This window comes from Talpa europaea (genome assembly GCF_964194135.1).
Source record: "Talpa europaea genome assembly, chromosome: 4".
NCBI lineage: Eukaryota > Metazoa > Chordata > Mammalia > Eulipotyphla > Talpidae > Talpa > Talpa europaea.
The window spans coordinates 124,976,693-124,999,827 of record NC_140070.1 but is presented as its reverse complement, the minus strand read 5'-3'; the positions used below and the strand labels follow the sequence as shown (position 1 = coordinate 124,999,827).

Genomic DNA, 23,135 nt, shown 5'->3' with positions numbered 1-23,135 from the left:
TTTTTCACTTTGAAATGGGGTAAATTCTGACTACCAGGGATGACCTGCTCAGTCAGTAAGTCCTCACCCTGGCTGCTGTAGAATGCAGGGCAGAGAGAGAACTAAAATTAAAGGGAGTGAGAAAAAGGGGAACTAAGAGAAAACAGGAGAAGAAAAGTTATTGTCCAATGTTGCCAGGTTGTCTGTCATACCAGCACATGACTTCAACTAAGCAGAGACCAGGGTGCAGTCAAAGAACCTGGACATGCCTGCCTGCTGTGCTTTAAAGTCATCATGAGACCTCCACTTTGCCCCTAGGTCCTAGCAGTCTCCATTCAGGGAGACAGTGAGTTAAGTCCAGAAAATACCATGTTAGCTATGAACAGCACCCACTGGCTCAGAGGTTGCTCTTCACTGTACTGTCAGTGCCATCCATGGAAAAATTATCTTGCTCAATAACTGATGATTTCCACAACTTCTCACCTATGCAGATGTGGAGAGAAATAGCAACTGAGAACTACATCTTATGTGAAAACAAGTGGGAGGTCACTTAGTATCAAATATCTTAGTATCAAATATCAAATATCTTAGTATCAAATGTCGTCTACATGCAAGATCTAGCTAGCAATTCAGTAGTGTGCCAAGTGTATAAAACTACTGGCTTGGGGCTGTAAAACTTAAATATTTCCCAAAGATGTAAATTGCCTTGTGTACTAGACATGAAAAGAAAAACTTCCATGTGAAAAAGTCCAAGAAAGACATTTTATAAATCCCTGACTAAAACAAGGAGAGCAACTAAATTTAATTGTAACAGGATCTCAAAATATTAGTGAATTGATAAATCATCAAAAACTTTTTGACCTCACATGTGTATTTTTTAATATGCCAACAATTAACAAAATTAAGCAATCTAACTAAATTTGGAAAGTTAATTACTGTACACTAATTAACTAACACTAGACTTAATCTTTGTTGTTATTTGGTAAATAAAACTATTGCTTTTATTTAGTGGTCTTGAAAAGAAAAATGCAAGAAAATATATTTGGTGAAATTTATTTACTGCTTTAACTAATTATAGAAAAATAAAAAAGCTTTAAAGTTTCAATTTCTAAGTCTAATGTTTTGCATAATGTTTAAACAATGGAAGCATTTCAAATATAGTTTCCATATAGATTTTTTTTCAATTTATAATTTATATTAAATATATATTCTGCAGAAATGTGACTATGTTGTTGCATGAATATCAAATAATACTGAGGATACTTTTGCATTTAAACAGGAACATATTAAAGAAATGTCAATTTCTGTGAACTTGCAATGAAGTACCAATTAACATGAACTATTGTTTTCATCTAGGTTTTCTCTTAATGGAATGATTGTTTGCTGGAATGACCATAAAAATATATCAGTAAATTTGTTGTATATAGCCTTCTGTTCTTGGAATGATCTTGAAACTACGATTTTATAATATAGATTGTCAAAGGATCCTTTCAATTACATCAATTTCTGCACTTCCAATCTTTTGATTTTTGCCAGTTGCTACTTATTTCAAGGTAGTATCTCTGAGGTGATGAAACATAATTGTAGTATATCTCATTTTTCCTTCTGTTATCTGGAATGGGGATTTTAGTTCCTTGAGAGTTATGATATTAGTTGCAATTTTGGATTACACACATAATGCATAGTAATCACTGAAATATTTTCTTAAAATGTTTAACAGTCTTTCCCTATGATGTATATTAAAATTAATGCCTGCTTCTTTACTACATAGATATTGTTGAAATCAACACATAACTTTCAGTCTTTTTTTTCCCCACCTTTTCTGTGACTGTTATTTCATGCATGACCAAATGCTCTTGCTTACTGCTATGTGACTGGCTGTCTTTTTACTTGACTGTCCTGTGTTTGTAACGATTGCTTTCTGCATGAGGATTATGAAATGTCATACAAATTAAATGGTTATGGAAATAAAAATAAAAGTGGGGCATCACTTACTCTTTTGTGTGCTGAATATATCAATAATGTGACACTTAAAATTACTTTCATATGACTTTTCACTTTCCCCTTTAGTGTTTACTTTTATTCTAGCAAATCAGTATTGTTAAGTATAATACAACATCTATTAAAAATTCATAGTGTTTAATACAATTATTGTTCTAAAACACGATCCCATTATAAATAACTATACTGGGCATGAAATTGCACTAGAGTGTAATTGCATTATATTCTTAAATTGATTATAAAATATAAGCACCAAGTCTGTAACTAGTTCAGTAGCTAAGCACTGACTTCTATTGATGGTGCCTTTCTCTACTGAGTAATGAGATTATTTGTTCTTACATTTGTGCAAGTTGCAAATATCTTACAGCTAATTATTAGTCAAAGTACATGGGGAAATATTTGTGTAATGACAAGTAATTTTATAAAGTCACAGTTTTTAAAATGTATGCTTAAAAAGGTGTAAACCCAAATGCTGATGAACTTAAAAAAAATTATGAGGAAAAAGAAAAAAACACCCGAAGAATGTTTATATTTCAGTTTTCCCTGTTGTTATTATATCGTCCCAAATTAAAGAATGAGTCTGGCCTACTTTCTTTATTGTTGTCACCAATTTAAATTAGAAAAGACACTGAATAAATTGAGTTCCTTCAGCTAATAAAATTGTTTACTTTTTTTGTACACTGTGGGTATTTAAAAAAAAAATCATTTCCTTGGTTTATGACTTGAGTTTCAAACCATAATGTATTTTTTATGCTGGATATATTCACAAACCAAATCTCCTATGAGATATTTTGGGGAAAGGGATTTTTTTCTTAAACAAAATAGATAATCAACTTTGACATAACCATTCCCCGCTCTTTTTGAAAATACCTTGAGAATTTTAGTATTTACATATATTTTTTTCCCCTCAGTCTTGTTTATTCTTGAATTGTCTTTTTTTTTCCCTCCATTTCTCCGTTCTCAATCCTAGGTCCCCTTACAAAGAAACAGACAGATGATTTAGGTGATAATGACGGTGCTGAAGATGAAGGTATTTTTTTTTCCACCAAATATATTTGCATGACAAGGACCTCAGTCACTTTTTCCACCCTTTTCTATTTTTTTACTTCTTGTCTTTTTTTGAAAAGTTGTTTTTAATTCCCGTTTTTGATGTGTTTTGTCTTCTTGCTTGTTGTACATATAAATATACATTTAAAATTTTTTAAATGAATGTTAAGTTTTACATTTTGATGCCAGCCATTAAAAATGTTTTAAAAAGAGGGGCATATTTTTGTTTTCTTGAACTGACTTTTGATATGTTTCATCCCACGTTTTGACTAATATTTGTCCATATTCTTTGAACTAACAATCACCCCCCTGTAGTCTCTCTGTACCCATTTTGCATGTATTCTAATCTGTAAAAATGTAAATATTTTACCCAATATTAAAATGTGTTTATTTCTAGTTTGATGTTTGTTTAAAAAGAGCCCCCACCCAATAAAATAAAGGACAAAAGCTGATAGAAAGTGTTTCTTGAGCAATATAATTTAGTTTCAGAAAATTTCTGGTGCTTAAATAGCACATAAATAAATGAAATTGTTTAGATGATAAAGGCATTATACCTATTTAGATAACAATAGTAAACACTGTATAATCATTTAAGTATACTGAGCTCATTATGGCATTTTTGTTGCAATTGTTAGTTTTTTAAAACAAGATTAGATGAATATCCTTTAATTTCGAGGGCATATAAATTCTAGATTAACAGATGAAGATTTCTGGTTTTCAAGTATTGATGACTATAAGTGATAAATGTTATGCTTCATAATATCAAAATTATTTTTCTCTTATCAACTTTTTATGACATGATCTTACATGTAATTATTCATTAGATGGATTTTAAATTTATCATTCCATTGTGTACCTTTACCTGGTGGTAACTGAATATCTATAAAAGACTCTTGATTCTTTCAGTTCATCTTGGTTCCAGTTAGTATTTTTTGTGAGCTTCCCCAGTTATAATTCTTATAGGTTTGACTAATATAATCCCGTGTTTCTAAGTAATCCCCACAACCTAGAAATTAAATCTCTTATAGATAGATATTAAGTAAAATAGTAAGAAAAGTTTTCCAAAATAAAATAATACATAAACAAGTAAGCAGAAGCTTTAGTTCCAGGAGTTACAACTATAAATGAATGAATTTTACTAAACAAATTAAATTGCTTTTATTGAGATATATTTAAGAAAATTATAGATGTGAAGCATTGACAATTTAAAATTACATGGTATTAATATATTTATAATGTTTAAGAATTATTTTGATTAAATCCAATTTATAACATTTGACTAAAAATTTGTTTACCGTGAACCCCAGCAGTGAGTTAAAGATAAAACATAAAGCTGTCATTAATATTTAATAAAAACCATTATACTTACCCAAGTATTATTGTTTTGAGTGCTAAATAACTAAAAATAAATTTATAATATAAAAATGCATATATTTTTAAAACATCATTGGGAACCTCAAGTATTCAAACATTCAGGGCATTTATTGATTGAGAACATGTGTTTTGTTTTAAGACTGCTTCACTTGCAGGCTTCGGCTTTACTGAATTCTCTAAAAAATACTTAACTCCTAGATATTTGTTATCTGCATATTAACTAAGCTTATTAGTGTGTGGCTTTGTAAACTCCAATTTTTCCCAAAGTACTCAGAAGGTTATTTTATACCATTTTCTTATTTAAAAAATAGTTTGATTGCTAATATAATGTGCTTCTTTTCCTTTTTTCTTTTGGTTAAACAGTGTCAAGTAAGATAATTACATGATCACAAAACATACTTCTCACCATCCATAGTAAGTTAAGCCCTGTAAATGTAAATATACTTTATAAATCTATTTTGAAGCATATTTATCTTTTTTAAATAGCCATTAACAGCACCTTACACCTGTTAAAATAACAGATAATATCTAGGTAAGCACTAATTCAACCACAAGAGTTTTCAAATCAATAAACATTTTTAAATATGGAAAAAATTCTCTATGGAGAATATCAAAGCAGTCAGTTTAAATTCAGTCTATTCTGCTGTATTGTTTTGGATAAATATGCAGAATATATGAAGAAATAATTCAAATATTCCTGAGGAAAAAAGCCTTTGTAGGAAAGTTTAAGCATCCTCTCTGTTCAATTCTTTTTTGTAATTATTTTATAGTTGTATAAAGAAAATCAAGGTCAATTTCACATTTGTTTCAAACCTGAATCAACATCACTGGAGAAAAAAACAGCAGATACAAACTACTTGATAAAGTCACCTTTTCCTTCAGACAGATGTCTAATTATCTTGTCATTTCTATGAAATTCACCATCATTTGCTGATAACCTAATCTTACCTGATTTCTAGTTCCCTGTCTCGTCTGTACTCAGAAAATACCTGAGACAAGACTGGATTGTGCCCCCACATACATACACTGAAACTAGTCCAGGTTTCTCAGTGGAGCTTTATTCTTCACTTTTAATTCCCCTTTGCATCTTTAGCTTTATTTGTTTGTCATCTTTAGGACAAACATAATTATATCACTTCTCACTTTGTGTGTTATAATAACCAAAAAGAACTGCATAAAGTACAGGCCATTTCAATAGCTAAAAAACAATAATATGAAATGATAAAAATGGATTAAAGAACATTTTACATTTCTACTAGTTTTTTTTTTTGAGAATTTGAGATATTTAAAAAAAAATATTGTGTGATGAATACCCTAACATTAATATTCCAATATCAAACTTAGTTTTATATCTTACAGAGAGCTTTCTAAAAAATTGCTCTTGTCAATTTTTGTATATTATTTAAGAAAAACTACCTTTGATTTTAAGTCCATTTTCACAACCACAAATTCAGACAACACCTCTATATTTCCTTGTTTGCTCTGAATGATAATTTCATAAGTGAGTAGAGTTAGCAGATAATTCTACATTAACTGCTCTAGATACAGTGACAATTGCTACGCAGGCTTAAATTTTAGTTTATCAGAAAGATATAATAGATCTTAAAATTTAACATCAGAACATCTACTCAGATTCCAAGTTTTGCATTGTTTTATTTTCAAATACTTAAATAATTTGCCATAAAAAAATAAAAGAAAAATAATCATGAATACCTACTAACCACCCCATTCTTTTCAGATCCATATGCTCAGTGGACCTGTGCTAGTGTTTTAGTCTGTGAGAATTTTCTTTGGTCTTAATAAAGTCAGTGGCAGTTTGAGCAAAACCAAAAATCTTAGATGACATCTACTTTTTTTTTAACCAGGGAAAAATACTCGAAAAGGGCAACAAGGATGACTTGAGTCTAATAAGCTCATTAAACAAATAAGATACATCTACTGTCATTATATTAAAGACATCATTTAATTATTAAAATGATGGCATTAGCAGATAGTAGGCTATCTGATATATTGGGTTCACTTCTAATGATTCTCGTTCTTTAAAAAATCAAAGCAAATATACATATAAACTTTTTTTAATGTTAAATAGATCTTAGACTATGAAGAAAAGTATGGTCTAAGATAGGCCTCTTCGATAAACCACTATCAAAATAAAGTTTAAGAAGGACCACTCTAATAAAACAATACCAAAGAATTCCAATTGTTCTGTAATAGAAATACAGCATTCCTCCAAACTTTATTAACAATAGTAAGGGTTGCTATGTGCAATAATTTTTACTATTTTGGTAATTAATGCTCCATATAATATTAACTTCAGGGTTACTTCAAGCAAAAATAATTATTTTCCAGTGTGCAGCATTAGAATTTAGTGCAACTTCCGGAAAAAGAATTAGTTCACATGATAAGTTTTTTAGGCAAGACTCAGATCTCTGAGGAATTTGAAAAAACAACTTAAATATTAGAATCATCCCAAATACTCAAAAATGCTTTCAAGTCTAATTTTCAAAGAAAAATAAAGAGATACCACTTAAAATATCTCCTGGAATCTATTGTCATATTTTTCAGTCCTTTCTGAAAATACCCACTTTGCTCTGTTATTAGATATAAAAATGTGGCAAGTCTTCTCAATGTGTGCCTGTATTGTTTTCCAGGTGAACAGAATGGCTCTACCCAGATTTCATTACTGTTCACAGTTGGTGCTTTGTAATTCTATGTAATTTTAATTAAAGAAGAATTCTGAAACAGCCTCCCTCTGTGCTACCTCCAAGCATACAATTAGCAGAGTACAGTGTCTGCTGTGAACAGTCAGTTAATGATTTCAGTTTAATAATTTATTATTGCTTCTTCTGTGCCAGCCATACTAGAAAAATAACCTAAAACTGTATGCAGCAAACAGGCATTTAAGGAGGATAGCTTAACAGTATCAAAAGGGTTGTTTTCTCTGCAAATCTAACATCTCCACAAGGCCTCGAATCTTTACAAATGAATGAATATCATTTTACCTCCCAAGGATATAATGAAAAAATAAGTTTAAATTTTCCCCCTAAATGTAGCGGTATCTAGAGGTTGGTTTTTAATGTCAGAGTATCCTCTCTTCACCACTTAAAAATTAAGAGACTTTTCTCATGTGCTTTGTTGTTGGGGGGAGCAGAGTATGGTAAATTTAAACATTGGTATTAAGTCAAATTAAAAATATTTTTTTTAAAAATGCTCTAAATTCTGCAATGATACATTTCCCTAACTTGAAAATCTTGGCAAAGAAGTTGAGTTATAATTTCTGATCCTAAAATAATTTTCTAATTAAGAAGTCATTTTATTAACAGGAAAAAATCAAGGCATTTATATTACCCTTCCTTTATAAAATTAATGTAAAGCAGCCTGTAAATAATCATTAACTTTTTAAAATGAATTTATATTCTATAAAGATGTAGGAGAGTCAATTTCAAAAAAATTTCAAAAGCAAGAAAACACTTTAGTTTTGAATGACCCTCAATAGTGACACAAAAGAATATTATATTGATGAAATTTTTCTTTCAATTGTGGGCATAAAAAACATGGGGTTATTATATAATAATATTTTTATTTATATATATAGCATGTAGAGTATTTTAATATAAGTTAAAACCATGTACAATATACAGTTTAGCCTCTTTTGAAATTATTATATCTTAATATCAATTAATATTGTCTTATGTTTTCCCTTACATGTTATTTCTAGATCTTTGTCAAAAATTACATAAGTATCTTAGAAAAGCAATTTTTTTCTGAAAAATCAGAACAAAGTAGAGCTAAGAATAGTACAATAGTTACATGCAGAGATGAAAAATATATTTTAGTCTCTCTTCTTCTTTTAAAAGGTATGATTAGGTGGAAAGAGCAGATGACCAGAAATTAAATGAAAACTATCATTTAAAAATGACAGTCTCGGGTCTCCCCGGTCGCAAAGTGATTGAACACTGGGCTGCGAAGTTGCCTGCAGCCTCTGCAGTGCTGGTTTGATCCCCGTCTGCTGGGGGAGGGTCCCCCATGGTGCGCAAACTTCTCCTGCAGCACCCACTGCTCCCCTCAGCAGTATATTTCATCAGTCTGCCTGTTCTGCTCCCCGCTTTGGCTCTGGTGAATTCTCTCACCCTCCTACACTTCTGACTGTACCCAGTGCTTGTATAAATAAATAAATAAATCTTAAAAATAAATAAATAAAATAAAATGACAGTCCCCTAAATACATAAACAGCAGTACAAATGTATGATTTTACAGCCTAAACATTAATAGTAATTAAGTAATGAAATTAAATTTCTTGCAACATACAACACAATGTCGTAATTACATTCACAAATTGGAACAAATAATATGATACATTTGATGTATATATGATACAAATCTTTACAGTAAAGAAAAAGAATATCTTATTCATAATAACAGTGGTACAATTGTTTTTACTGTATGGTACATAAATTTCACGTGAAGTACATAACAATTTTTAAATAGTAGTTCTTGGAATCATTATCATTCTATTATTTTTTTTATTTCTACTGTCAGCAGTAATCAATAAAAAAGCACTAAAAATAAAATCTACTTTCAATTTGTCTAGGTTTTATAATGCAGTCTATAATTTAAAACAAAATTTTATATAGAAACCAATGGGTCTACTGCTTTTTTTTCCCCATAATAACTTTTAATATGTTGCTTAAGAAACACTTTCACAAAAACAGCAAATTAAAGAACTCTGTTAAAATCATTCCTTTTTGCCCCTAAAGTGAAGTAAATTATTCTTTTATTCATTATGTGTTTCTTTGAGGGTAAGAACAATTGTCAACCATTTGTTTTTCAGATATTCGAGATAGTGGGGGTCCCAAACCAGTGATGGTGTATATCCATGGTGGTTCATATATGGAAGGAACTGGAAATTTATATGATGGAAGTGTCTTGGCAAGTTATGGCAATGTGATTGTCATCACAGTGAACTATCGACTTGGGGTACTTGGTAAGAAATTTATTTTTTCACCATTTATTCATAAAGTATATGACAGTTTTGATTTATTTATTTGGCTTAGCTTTGTTTAACCCATTATTCTGTGATTATTGACTTTGTTTGAACCAAAAGTTTTGGAATTTTCAGTGAGTGCTATCCCTGATCATAAATCACCTGGTGAAAAACAGGGGTAATTTTGAGATTTAAAAATAAAGAGGTAAAATTATTCGTATTGGTGAACATTGTTCTTCCTGGTTTGATTTTGTAGAACTAGGGGAGCCAATAATGGCAGGTTGTTTCTGAAGAATTAGTTGGTGAACAAGTTTTCTTTCTGCATTTCTTTTGAACAATGTTATAAATTAATCTAAGGTTTCCTCTGCACTTAGAAGCAAATTTATATTCTCTTTAAGAATATGTGTGTGGACTGACTGGCTTTGGTGAATGATTTCTGAAGTAGGGAGATTTTTTTAATTAATTTGTCATTTTCTAGAAATATTTCATATAAAATATTTTGATTGAATGATTTGAATTGGAAAATATGTGTTGATTTCTTAAGTTACAAAGAGCTCAATTCAATAATGTATTCACATGCAAAACAAAGTTAAATTGTTTTGAACTATAGATTCTTGTTTTGAATTATAGATAGATATTTTTTGCAAAATGACTTACCAAGTACTCTGAAACAAGAATACAGCTTTATGTTATAACTACTTTTACAGGAAAAACTTGCTCTTCTACTTGTATAGTTTTATTATTTACAGTATCATCACAATTTGAGGAGTAAAATTACTGTATCATTTAATAAGATAGCTTTGTAGTATTTTAAATAAAAGTATTTGCTAAAGTTATAATTCATCACAAAAGATTTTACTTCTTTTAATCTTAATTATCTCATTGTTTTAAGTCATACTGTATACTTATATAGATTTAAATTATATGTTATTTTACACAATGAAGTATCTCACTTTTTCATTAATTACTCCACAATATTTTGAAAAAAGAATTCAATTTATATTGCTTATATGATAATCACTAACAATATATATTTTAGCCACTGAGAGTTTATTTTCTTTCTTTTGTGCTAGTTATTATTCTAACTCCTTCTATGCAATCATAATGTTATTTTCATGCTAATGTCAAAACATAACAAAGAGAATAATTTCGTCAGTCAAGTTTGTCTTTGATGAGGAGATAGTTTAGCAATGCAAAGGTGAAATCTTGATCATTTTCTGGATTGCTATTTTGAATTTGTAGTTGGTGGATGAGATGTATACACTGTCTCAATGAAGGTATAAAATATTTCTGTAACACTGTTCAAGGAATATTAGTAACCCCATAGTTTCTAATCATTCATTGCTTCAGATGTTGCTATAATTTTTAGTGGACAAGGGAGAGTGTCATGCCACCAATGAAAATTCTCTGTGTTGGAATTTGTGTAAGGAGATGTTCACATTAATCTCTTAATCTCTTTTAAATATCTCAGAGTGTTATTTATTTCTTGTGTAACATTTTAATGAAAGGATCTTAAATTTCTTTCATACACTTAATTTTAATTATAGCACTTTGCAAAGCAAGGTTGTTTTTATTGACTACTATTCTCATTTTTTCTGAAGTTTTTGAGTTGAAAATCATGTGACCTGTGAACAGGTTGAAAAATTTTAATTTAATGCCATATAGTAATAACATAATTTTTTAGGACTTAAGCAACCATTTGTCATATGTACCAATTTCCCTTAAAAAATATTTTGGCTACATCTTACTCTGTTACTGGTTAGGTTCACATTGTAAAATTAACTGTTGTTGCTTTGATTTAAGTTCTGCTTATTCTGCTTGTATTTTACATATTGAGTGCTAATGATTCCATAGGAATCCTATGTTTATGTCCATATTCTATCTTTAAATGATAAATTCTAAGTGATTGGATTGTAGAACATATTAACCAACAACAAAAAAATGAAGAACTCAATTTATTGCTTCTCATAATGACAAGCAGTGCTGTTGATGATGAATAATTTTGCTGTGTTTGTTTTGGATCTATTGCAATTTAGGATTTAAACTTTAGTTGTCTCCTTTGTTCCTCTTGATGACACCATACAATTAGAGTCAGATTTAAGAATCAGTTGTCCTTTGTAGTCTTCTTTTCAACAGAATAAAGTCTAAAACTTTGTTAATGAAACTTTCTGCGATGTTAGTTCTAGAACAGATGAATTCTGGTTACTTTCTTTCTAAAACATGTGTTGGGACTTGTGAGAAGGTATTTAAATATATTTAATTCATGAAAGATAAATTCATATTAGCACACTTTGCCTGTGTAGTATACTATGAGTAAATCAACAGTTCATCTGGCAGAGAAATGCAATTAAAAAAAAAAAGCATAAAACTTTTGTTGTTAAAAATTTGCTTCATGGTGAAAAGGTAAGCCAAAATTCTTGGGTGTGAGATTCAGAAGTATTGCTGTTTAGATTGCTGTTAGGAGACTGTTGAAAATTAAATAGGAATTAAGATTTGATCCTACATCAGAAGACAATCCTGAGCTGTGTTTTGACTTGAATGTTTTGGTGTAAAGGAAATGAATTTCGGAGTGTAATATATAAGTTGGCTAATTCGAAGAAATATTGCTCTCAGATAACTGGCAGAAAATGTCAGGATATTTGAAATAGGCAATGTAATTAGTGTTGATTTGAATTTGCTGCCTCAAAGGAGAGATACTGTAAGTTTTTTGTTTGATTTAGCAATAAGTAAAAAAATGATGTTTCAGTCGTAAAATTCATATGTTGTCTTGCAGCCAAGTTTCCAGTTAAAAGTATTAAAAATGTTGAAAAATGTTTTCATTGCAAAGTGAAAGTAGCACAGAATAAAAAGTACCATTCATGATAGCATTACTCTGAAGAATTTAGGAGTAGCTCAGGTTAGTTCCTGTACCAAGATCTTTTTGTGGTTTCCTTGGGAATTGTACTATTACTATTATTGTACTGGAAATTCTATTGGTGGTGTAAAAACAAAAACAAAAACCTGCTAATAGTGTTGATAATAAAGGCAAGGGAATACAGGACTCTGCATACTAACTCCAAATTACTCGTTATACCTTAAAGCTCTCTGTCACCCTATTAATTCATTCAGTCTTACACTTCTTCAGTGAATAGCGAGACAAATTTTTACTGTGTTAGCCACACCTTTTGTTCTCAGCCAGTTTTAAGGTAAACTCTTCCCATATTTTCTTTGTCCTTTGTTATTAATCCAACTTTGCACAGTACCTTAAATTCTATTTCAAATAATTGTTAGAATTATAGTTTTTTGTTGGGAAAATTATTTCTCCTTCATATCTCAAGGATAATTTGCCTGGTAGAGTAATTTTGATTGGTAATATCTTTTATTTCAAATAATGCTATTGTGATAATGTGTTTTAGATCATTATATCTGCTGTGGTGGTTATAAGTTTAAACTACAAAAGTGGAATTATTGTTTAAACTAGTGTGTAATAATAAAATATATTGGAAACTTAGTAGGAAATGCTTTTATTATAAATCTTTAAATGGAAAAATAATATTAAATGTTATCTTGTAAATAGGATAAATGTGTACGTATGGACAAGAATGGGAAGGGAATGTGAAATGAATTTATCATTATTTAGTAAGAGATATTTTACAACAAATATCTTTAAAAATATGAACTATCCAAATTATAATATATTGTCAGACTTCAAAAGTGCAATAGTACATTAATTTGGTGTTAAAATGTGTTTCAACCTCATCTGTACATTTAGAATAAATTTATGTTGCTTTTAGAGAAGAAAGAAAATTTAGATCCTTTTGTGTGGATCTAATGTAGATAAATACATCATTTTTATATGATGTAAATTCAAAAGTTATCTTAATATGTATTTTTAGATGCAGTTATGCATTCCTAATTCTAGTACCATGTGATTTCAGAAAAAAATATCACTTTAAATGTTTCAAATGTACTGATATTTATGTAGAAGTTTTGTTAATTTGTGGAAGTATCTAAGTTAATATTTTTTATGGAAACAATGTCTACACAACCCACCCATAAAATAATAATGTATTAGCCCATCTACCTATATTTGTAGAATTACATTTAGATTATTTTGTAATCCCAGGCAGTGGGATTTAAAACAAGCTTTCGTTAATTTTACTACATATTACTTTTAATAACCAACTTTGTTTATCATTGTCCTATTAGAAATAATTAATGGGATTTGTTGATAATTGTGACTAGTTTGTCTATGGAATGTTAATCTATTATCAGACAAATGACAGTAGATCAGGTTAGTTCCTGCACCAAGATCCTTTTGTGGTTTCCTTAGGAATTGTACTATTACCATTATTGTATTGGAAATTCTATTGGTGGTGATAAAAAAAATCAAAAACCTGCTAATAGTGTTGATAATAAAGGCAAAGAAATACAGGACTCTGCATACTAACAAATTATTGGTTATCCCTTCAAGCTCTCCATAGCCCTAATAATTCAGTCTTATACTTCTTCAGTGTAACTTTGGTGTAATGTGCTATCTAATATATAATATTTATTATATACATCTATGAGTGATATAAAGTAAGAAAAATACTCGGTAAAAATAAAAATTCATATTCTATTTAATATTTTATAACAATATATGATTATCACTTTGTGTATACATTGAGATGTGATATGAAAAGAAAAATTGGAAGAACAGAATGAATGCATACTCTATCAGTTCAATCAATATGGAATTAGTAGTAAAAATAAGTTAGATTTTTTTAATTTTTTAATTTTTTTTAAAGATTTATTTTTTATTTATGCAATAGCTGGGGTACAGGCCAGAGGCACAGGAAGGTGAGAGGATTCACCAGAGACAGAGTGGGGAGCAGAACAGGCAGACAGAACAAAAGCACTGCTGAGGGGAGCAGCAGGCGAGACAGGAGAGGTCTGCCGTGCCATGTGGGATTCTCCCTGTCTGGCTGGGAATTGAATCCACGCTGCAGAGGCTGCAGACAGCTTCATAGCTCTGTGCTCAACCCGCTGAGCCACCGTGGAGGCCTAGTTTTTTTTTTTGTTTTTTTTTTTTTTAATGTCTTAGGTGCAGTAAAGTAGGGTTATCTGTTAATTTATCATTTTAGCCCCTTATTTATTCAATATAAATTAAGCAATACTATGCATCAGGCATTCTTGCAGTTATTAAGGATATTGTGAAAAACAAAATATGTGTTCCCTGCTGTCCAGTAGATTACTAGCTATTAGGGAATATAGAGAATAAATGGCTAATGCACAAATAATGCCTTTTGAATATGCAATGATTTATTGCAACACTGGTTTTCTTTATAAGTATCTATATGATAAATTTTAGAGAAATGACAAGCACAATGAGAGGTAAGAGAATCGATTCTAGACACTCAGAAAAATGTTACCTAGAGGAGATGACATTCAGGTTTCCATTTTTTATACTCTAGTGAGAGTATACTCTAGTGAGAGATTTGACCCAAGTTGTCAAATCCCTTGGTCACTTCCCTTCTTACCATGTTTTCTCTCCCCATACCATGAGGCACATTTAGTCCTATGCATGTTGTTTGTGGCATCAACCCAGGATTTCCTCCTACTTCACTGTCTGCTACTCAGTTTCCTTTGCTGGCGCTTCCTCTAGTCCCCTAATCTCTAAATCGTGAAGTGTCATGAAACAGAATGTTTGGCTCTTTTCCCTTTTTCTACATTATCTCCTTAGGGAACGTCATGCTCGGCTCTGAAGTCCTCTCTATGGAAGTGACTTCCAGAATTTATCTTCAGGTTTTACTGTTCTTCAGAACTCCAAAGCCGATTATGTGCTTTTATCTACTGACATCACCAGATGGCTATCTGATGAATAACTCAAACTTAATGTTGATTTTCTCATGCCTATATATTTCCTGGTCTTCCACATCTAGTTTATAGAAATAACTGCAACAATCATAATAATAATAGCCACGTTCATGTCAAAAGCAGTGTTAAATAGTTTACATGGATTACATTGTTAAATTACCACATTAACCCTCTGTAAAGTTGCTCTTTCTCTACTTTTATAAATGCAGAAATAAATTGAGAAGCTAAAGAACTTAATAACAGTTATAAAATTGTTGGTTAGTGCAGGGACTAGGATTCTAACCCAAAGAGTCATCTTGTCACACAATACTACACATTGCGTAGTATGACATTGGAACTGCCATCACATGAGTGACCAAGGGAAAAAAAAAAAAAACTATAGATTTTTGCTGATTCTTATCTCTTTTATGCTCAATATCCAATTCATCTGCTTCTCTTACTGAATTGTTCCAACATACATCCTGAGCCTGTCTGTTTTCCATTTTCCCTTTTCTTAAATGAAGCCAAGTCTCCTTGAACTTATTATATTATTTTCCTCTTTCACTTTATTCATTACCTATAATTCATTCTCTACGCTGCAAAGTCAGATTATCTTTTTAAAACAGATTACACCAGTTAAGTTTTCTGCTTTACACCCTCCAGTGACTGCCCATTATTCACTTAGAATAAAATTCACACTTCTGTCCTGCCCTGTTTAACAAAACTCTGCAAGAATAAGTACCTCATCTGTACCTTTATGTCTGTATCTCCTAGTTTATCTCAAAATGATTTTCTTTCCTTCTTCATACACATACATACCTATCTCATTCTCATTTTAGAGCTTTTATATTTATTCTTCTTTGTCCCTAATGTTTGCGAGGCTATTCCCTTTTGCTCCAGTCTTGTCTAAATATCTCCTCAGAAAGATAATTCATGTTTATCCAGTCTAAAGGGCCACATGTCACAATTCTTCTCTTTTTAAAAATTCTCTGCATTACAGTGACCATACCAGTATTTTTCCTATTTCTAATGTTTTATTAGTGTCTAGCTCTGCAAAGCCTAAAATAACCCTTGATACATATTATTTGCTCAGAAATTACTTGCTGAATGAACTTGAAATGGATTTAAGAGTCAATAGGTGTTAGTCCTGTGTGGCCATAGAGGGGAGGAAGAGTCAGATTTGCACGAAAGCCTGGGCAAAAGCCAGAGGAAGAGAAGCTTGACAGGCTAAGGGGCCAAAGCAACCCAGCTTGAATGCTTTAAGGGGTGAGAAGTGCTAAGTAAGGTTGAAAACAGAGAGCTGAACAACATCTCATGAAAGATTTAGGACTTTAAAATGAATGAGAAATGATGATAAGACATGATTAGATTTGCATTTTAAAAGTTGTTGAGTAGGCCTAGACCTTGATCAAAGTTGACATTCTGCTGTGGATACAAAAAAATATGGCTTGTGTTGCATTAAAATTAGATACTCAGTAAAGTCAATGAGAGAGAAAGATATTTTGTCCATAGATGATTGTGAGACCAACTGAGTGTTGGCTGACTCAGGTAAGTATGGAAAATTGCCTTTCATTCAAGGAGCAACACAGAGATTTTGCCCATTCCCCCTCCCTTTTTGAATAATGAAATGAATCAAGTCACATAATGGAGAAATCTTTGGAATCCTTTCTTTGAAAGAGTGTGAATCAGTGTGGTCAGTATTATTCCAGTGCTTGGACATTATAAAGGATATCATAAATTCCTATACTATGTTGCCTCCTTATTTGTCTTTCTGTTATTAATATGGCCCATTGGTATTCTTTGTTGTATTAAAAAAAAAAAGGAGATATCAATATCTTTGTCAGTTCTTGGAAAAAGTTGGTAGTAGGTGATTTACAATTTTCTTGTGACTAACGAGCAATGATTTGGATTAAGACCCCAGAATATAAAACTTAAATTTCCTCCATTTGTACTCGTGGTTTTCTTCAAGGGTCTGAATTGAACTATTATTTCCAAGTATGCAAAGAACTGAAGCTTACCAAACCATAAACAGAAAAATATTTAATTTAAATTTTAGGATACAAATCAGTCTTATCTCAGTCATTTGTTTTTCATTTATCAATTCCACACCAGTTGATAAGCACCTGTTGTAAGCTCCTGGTAACTGGTGGGTGGGGAGATCTGTGTTCACAGGTTGAAAAACACAACTCAGTCCTTCCTTCCTGGATGGCCTAGTAAGGAAAAAATAACATTAAACAAATAAAAATATTAGCATATATTTTGATACATTATATATCCAGAAGGAACAGGATGTTAAGAAAAAGAGTATTTATGGAAGTGAAATATAGACTGAGAATGTCAGAAAGGGTTCTTTGTACTGCTCATGGTGAGCACCGTTGTGATTTTTTTTTAATTCTCATGTCATTTAAAAATTACTTATTAAAACTTAGATAAAATATTTTGAAATATTTTTAAAGATTTAAGATAATTAGAAGCAAATTCTGCCATTTAAGCAAGCAACTGTGGTAAAATGCAAGGATACAAACAAACAGAACACCCACAATCAACCAGGCCAAGTTTTCTATCTGAATTAAACAAGAGAAATTGATTTATGAAATACCAATGTACAGGGAAAGGATCCCAGGACCTAGCTCTTTCATCTTGGACTTTTCAGAGACAATTGAAGTCTTTCTCCCTCGTCCTGGAAATGTAATAAATCAGTCACGTTACTGATTTTTTTTTTTTTAAATGGATACAGGCCTCTTCACCCACCATCAGTTTTTGCCTTTTGATCAAACTATCAATGAAGCTTGGTTTTTGTTTTTTAGTTTGATTTGCTTTCAAATGATCCTTTCCTCCCTCCGATGATTCCTCAACAAGAAACCAAGGCATGGGCCTCCCCTGGTGGTACAGCGGTTGAGCACTGGGCTGCGAAGCTGCCAGCAGCCTCTGCAGTGCCGGTTCAATCCCTGGCTGCCAGCGAGGGTCCCACATGGCGTGGCAGACCTCTCCTGCCATGCCCGCTGCTTCCCTCAGCAGTGCATTCGTCGGTCTGCCTGTTCTGTTCCCCGCTCTGGCTCTGGTGAATTCTCTCACCCTCCCGTGCTTCTGACTATACCCAGTGCTTGTATAAATAAATAAATCTAAAAAAAAAAGAGGGCCTCCCTGGTGGCGCAGCGGTTCAGCGCTGGGTTGAGAAGCTGCCCACAGCCTCTGCAGTGCCGGTTCGATTCCCGGTTGCTCCCCGGCCACCGCCACCGGAGGAGGGTCCCGCATGGCGCGCAGACCTCTCCTGCCGCCCGCTGCTCCCCTCAGCAGTGTGCTTCTGTCCTTCTGCCTGTTCTGCTCCCTGCTCTGGCTCTGGTGAATTCTCTCACCCTCCCACGCTTCTGACTGTACCCAGTGCTTGTATAAATAAATAAATAAATAAATAAATAAATAAATAAATAAATAAATAAATGAATGAATGAATGAATGAATAAATAAATAAATAAATAAATAAAATAAAATAAATCTTTAAAAAAAAAAAGAAAAAAAAAAAGAAACAAAGGCAGTACTCCACCATCTTCCTATGAACTAATGCCTGATCTTTATATTGCACCCATTTTCACAAATTTCCCTTAAAAATAGACTGCAATATTATCTTCCAAGACACCTTATATCTTTCATTTTCTCTCCTTAAAGTGTTTTCTTAACAATGTATTCCATAAGCATTTGCATATCCTTCTATTTTTAATAATCATTGTTATTTTAAATACCTTTATTTGTCTCCTTTCTGTTCCTACTGCTGCTGACTATTCTTGGTTACTAAGTATTCCAGCTGGCCTCTACACTTCTGGATTCAGGCTTAAATGGCATTGCAGTATAGACCATACCACATCCAGGAAAATTATCTTAAAGATACAACAGAGCAGCACTCTTAATGATTCTCATCAACTCTTAATGGTTCTCATCAACTCTGGAATCTAGTCCAGATTTTTCCTTACATTCCAGGTATGCTGAAATATGTTTATTTCTTATAAAACTGTATCTTCTACTCATTTCTGGAAAGTTCCTTCCATTCAAGTCAAAATAAGCTCTTCACTGCCTTCCCAGGATAGTTTCCAACTGCTTACTTGCCACATAAACTCTGGCATTCTACTTGTTATTATATGTATCAACAGCTTTATATAGTAGATGTCATGCCAAATAAACTAGAAAATCAAGACTGTATCTTATCTGGTTTTCCAAATTCCTGAAGATTGGCAGAGAGTTCTGCAAACATAATTCCAAATCATCAATAAGCATGCAACACTGTGCATGTTTTAAGATACAGATAAAGACAGTGACTGGTGGTAAAGGACATGGATAGGAAAGAGTATTAGTGATGTGTTTGCACAGGCCTTATGTCTAGTCACACATAAATGAAATGAGATCATGTTAATGATAACACTTTTCCCACAATAGCAGTGGCAAGAAAAGCCTTGCATCCTTTGGAGAAATGCTTTGTGTACTGAAATTAGAATGCATGAAAACTGTAATTTATTTTAAATTGATAATTGATCTCTACATCTACCTTACATTTAGTAGTATTTGGTTTATTTTTCCCTGCTATAGCATATGGTAAATGAAATGATTGATGTTCATGAACATTAGATAAATATAGAAATAGTCCTGAAGCACCACTCTTTGAATTAAAATATGTACAACATGGTAGAAAGGATATCTACTGACTTCATATATGTAATGGGAAGTATAATCTGTAAGGTTTTCAAACTCAGCTTAAGATTGTTCTTTTGTAAAACCAATGGAAAATGAAAGTTTTATAATTTTTTTAACTCTGCCTTTTGATATTTCACCTATCTTAGATTGAATTGCAGGTGCTCAAATGTGGCCACATATAGAGGTTGGTGTAAGAGATTTAAACTGATATCGATTTTGCATCTACCTACCCATTTTCTCTAACAGTACAGTTAGTTCTGTAGATGTAATTATAGTTCTTAGAAAAATTTTCAGATCTGAGACAAGTTGTATTTCTCAGCTGATTTATATATTGATCAAGTCACCATTTAGGAAACATTTTTGAAAAGCTGAGGCAGATTCCTAAGCTGAGAAATATTTGGAAGAAATACTCATTTCTGTTTTGATAGTTGCTACTTTCTTGCGTTTGAACTTTGCAAAGCATCACCTTTCTAGAGAAGTCAGTCTGTTAGAGCTATAAGCATACTCAAATAGAAATGGTTATTTAAAAGGATTTTTTTTGTTATATAATCATAATTAACAGCATTTTTTTCTGAAAGAAAAGGCAATGACTTTGTGATTTATGCTGACTTTACTTTTTGTTTTTTTGACTATGAAAATAAGCTTTAAAAATTATATATCCTCCATATTACTCAAAATACTGTAGTTTAACATAAATAAAAAGATTGCTTTAGTAGATTATGTTTTTCCTTGAAATATAGACCAATTTTCTGTCTGAAGTCATGAGAAATTGTTTTTCAGTATGCATACTTGACTCTTCAGTTTTAAAACAAATCTGTAATATTTACCAAAGTAGATATTATACTTCATACTTCATATTCGTGTTTATATTTTAGAGAATTTGTTTATAGGAACCACCAGTAGACATTTATAACATTTCATAATTTCAGACTGCATTCAAATGAGTGCTATTCACATATTCCCTTCTTCACATATTATTTACATAATACTGATATTTTATGGTGGTCATTAGCTACCCATGCAATAAACTTACACATTTTTACCCTCCCTTTTCTAGAAAGTATGTGTGACAGCTCATGAGAGCATATGTAGTAAATTATGGTCAATATAAATAATGAATCAGAGAAAATAGAAAACCTGGAAAAGGCCAAAAAAAAAAACCTCAAAACATTTCCATAGTTAATAATTTGGCTATTTCCAGGTATTAAGTTTTTCAAAAGAAGTTTCTCATTTGAGGCTTCATCTTCAGGGACCATTATAAAAATAGAATACTATGGTGGAAAGCTTTTTAAAGGAAGCAACCAATCTCCTGTAATTTAAGCTTGTTTATGCATCATACTTTAGTATGCTGCATTTACCTGCTATCATTTACCGCTTCAGTTACCTTTTCTCTACCTGTTGTTAGAATTCTAGAGGCAGAGCAAGTGGAGACAGAGGACACTGAAAATTAGGCAATGCACAGACATGGATTTGTATTTTGTCTATGTTCTATGGGTAAAGTTTCTAGTTGGATATTTGTTTTCCTGAGTCAGTAGGTTGGAATTAAAAAAAAAAAAAAAAAGAGCTCTGTGCAGTCCAGTTCATTTGTTATCCTTTAGAGGAAAAGATAAATTACTTAGTTTTCTTTTGAAAAGTATTATGATGTAAGAAACAAAAAAACCTTGTTTTCTCTTTATTAATTTATAAGTGCCAATGTATGTAATATTTCCCTTTCTTTTTTCTTTTATTTTGCTCTACACTTTATGTAGAAGTTAAAAAAATATATTTTCTGAAATAAAATTAATGTTGATTACTATAATTCAATGTGATGTCAGTTTACTCAACATTTCTGAGACTCAAGTGTACAGTATATGGCAGCAGAAATTCCAAGTCACATTAAACAACTTCATATATATATATAATATATGTATGAAATGTCTTCATGTTATTTTAATGTGCATGTGTATGCAATTTATAGCTTAAAATTATCTGTCAATCTAATCTTTCCTATTCTCTTAAATGTTCCTTTTATTATGTTCCTAATGTACCACTTACTACTTATATAATGCAATCAACATCTGTAATAAAAATAAAAACAGTAAAATTAAATTTTAAAATTTTATTTCATTCAATTTAATATTTAAGCCTACCAATTATTATTTCTAGATGGAATCAATATGAAAATATTAATGGGGCATTTTCACTTTCAAATATTGAAATAAGGTGCATATTTTGTATTTATGGAACAGCTCAATTCATTTCCTAAATTTCAACAGCTAAAATAAAATGTAATCCTACCAAAATATTGCAGCTGTATTTGATAGAAAATATCATTTGACACAAAATAAATTAAAATTAAATAAAATGAAACTTTCCTGTCATGTGAGCCATATCTTAGCTGCTTAATGCACACACCTAGTGGCTATTGTGCAGGACAGCATTACTCCAGGCTGTTGTTGCTTAACTTTTTTGACTATTACCACCTGTTTGGAGACAGTTGTGCACTGTCTCAATTCATGGAAGTATTTATAAAGAAGATAGATAAATAGATGGATAGATAGATAGACCATGGTACAAATATTTTGTCTATGTTAAAAGAATAAATGAAAGAAAAAATTTAAAGATCAAACATTTTTAGTAAGCTATTTTATCTTATTTCTTTTTTAACATATCTTTATTTTTAAAATCTCTATGCTTTTAAAAACTTCATTATTTTAAAAATATTTTATACTTTGTCTTCTAAAATGGAAAACTCTAAGATTGGCTTAGTGTTTAGTTTAAATGGTTGTTGGGGCTGGAAAAGATTCATGAAGACACCAAAGTACAGTGTAAGGAGTAGTCCCTTGTTCATCACAGTATATTTAATCCATACAATAGCCTTGATCACTTTGAAGGCTAATCTTGTGATATACGATTACATTGTCATGGTGTCTACCTTGGAATGCAGTAGCTACAACTTTTATAGTCAGAAAAAATCATATTTGTCTTATTTTTGTGGCTTATTGATACTTGTGCATCTTCAGTCTGTGGTTTAGTTGCAGGAATCCTTTCAAGTCACTTATTCCCCACACATTAAAAATTGATAATATAAATGATAAGTCCACACAATTGGCCTTAGATAATCTGCTCTTTGATGAAATGGCCAAGGGCATATGGCCTGCTAACCTGTACTTTATATGATGGGTATATGTGGCCCAAGCAATTTAATGACATGTTTTGATAAAGTACATACAGTGATAAGTACTCCCAAGAAAGAATTCAGTATCATTTTGTA

The 23,135-nt window shown here is 31.4% G+C and overlaps 1 protein-coding gene across 4 annotated transcripts in view; it reads left to right on the top strand.

The window, feature by feature from the left end:
- Window positions 1-23,135, top strand: part of NLGN1 (neuroligin 1) — a gene marked incomplete at both ends in the record, with an annotated part of 650,884 nt that overhangs the window by 193,615 nt on the left and 434,134 nt on the right. For 3 of the 4 annotated variants that reach the window (XM_084231590.1, XM_084231589.1, XM_084231588.1), the window contains one exon: window positions 9,233-9,385. In XM_084231590.1, coding sequence (XP_084087716.1) covers window positions 9,233-9,385 — 153 coding nt within the window. Of the gene's footprint in view, window positions 1-2,950; window positions 3,011-9,232; window positions 9,386-23,135 lie in introns of all 4 variants that reach the window. The other variant, XM_084231587.1, reaches the window with a different exon arrangement.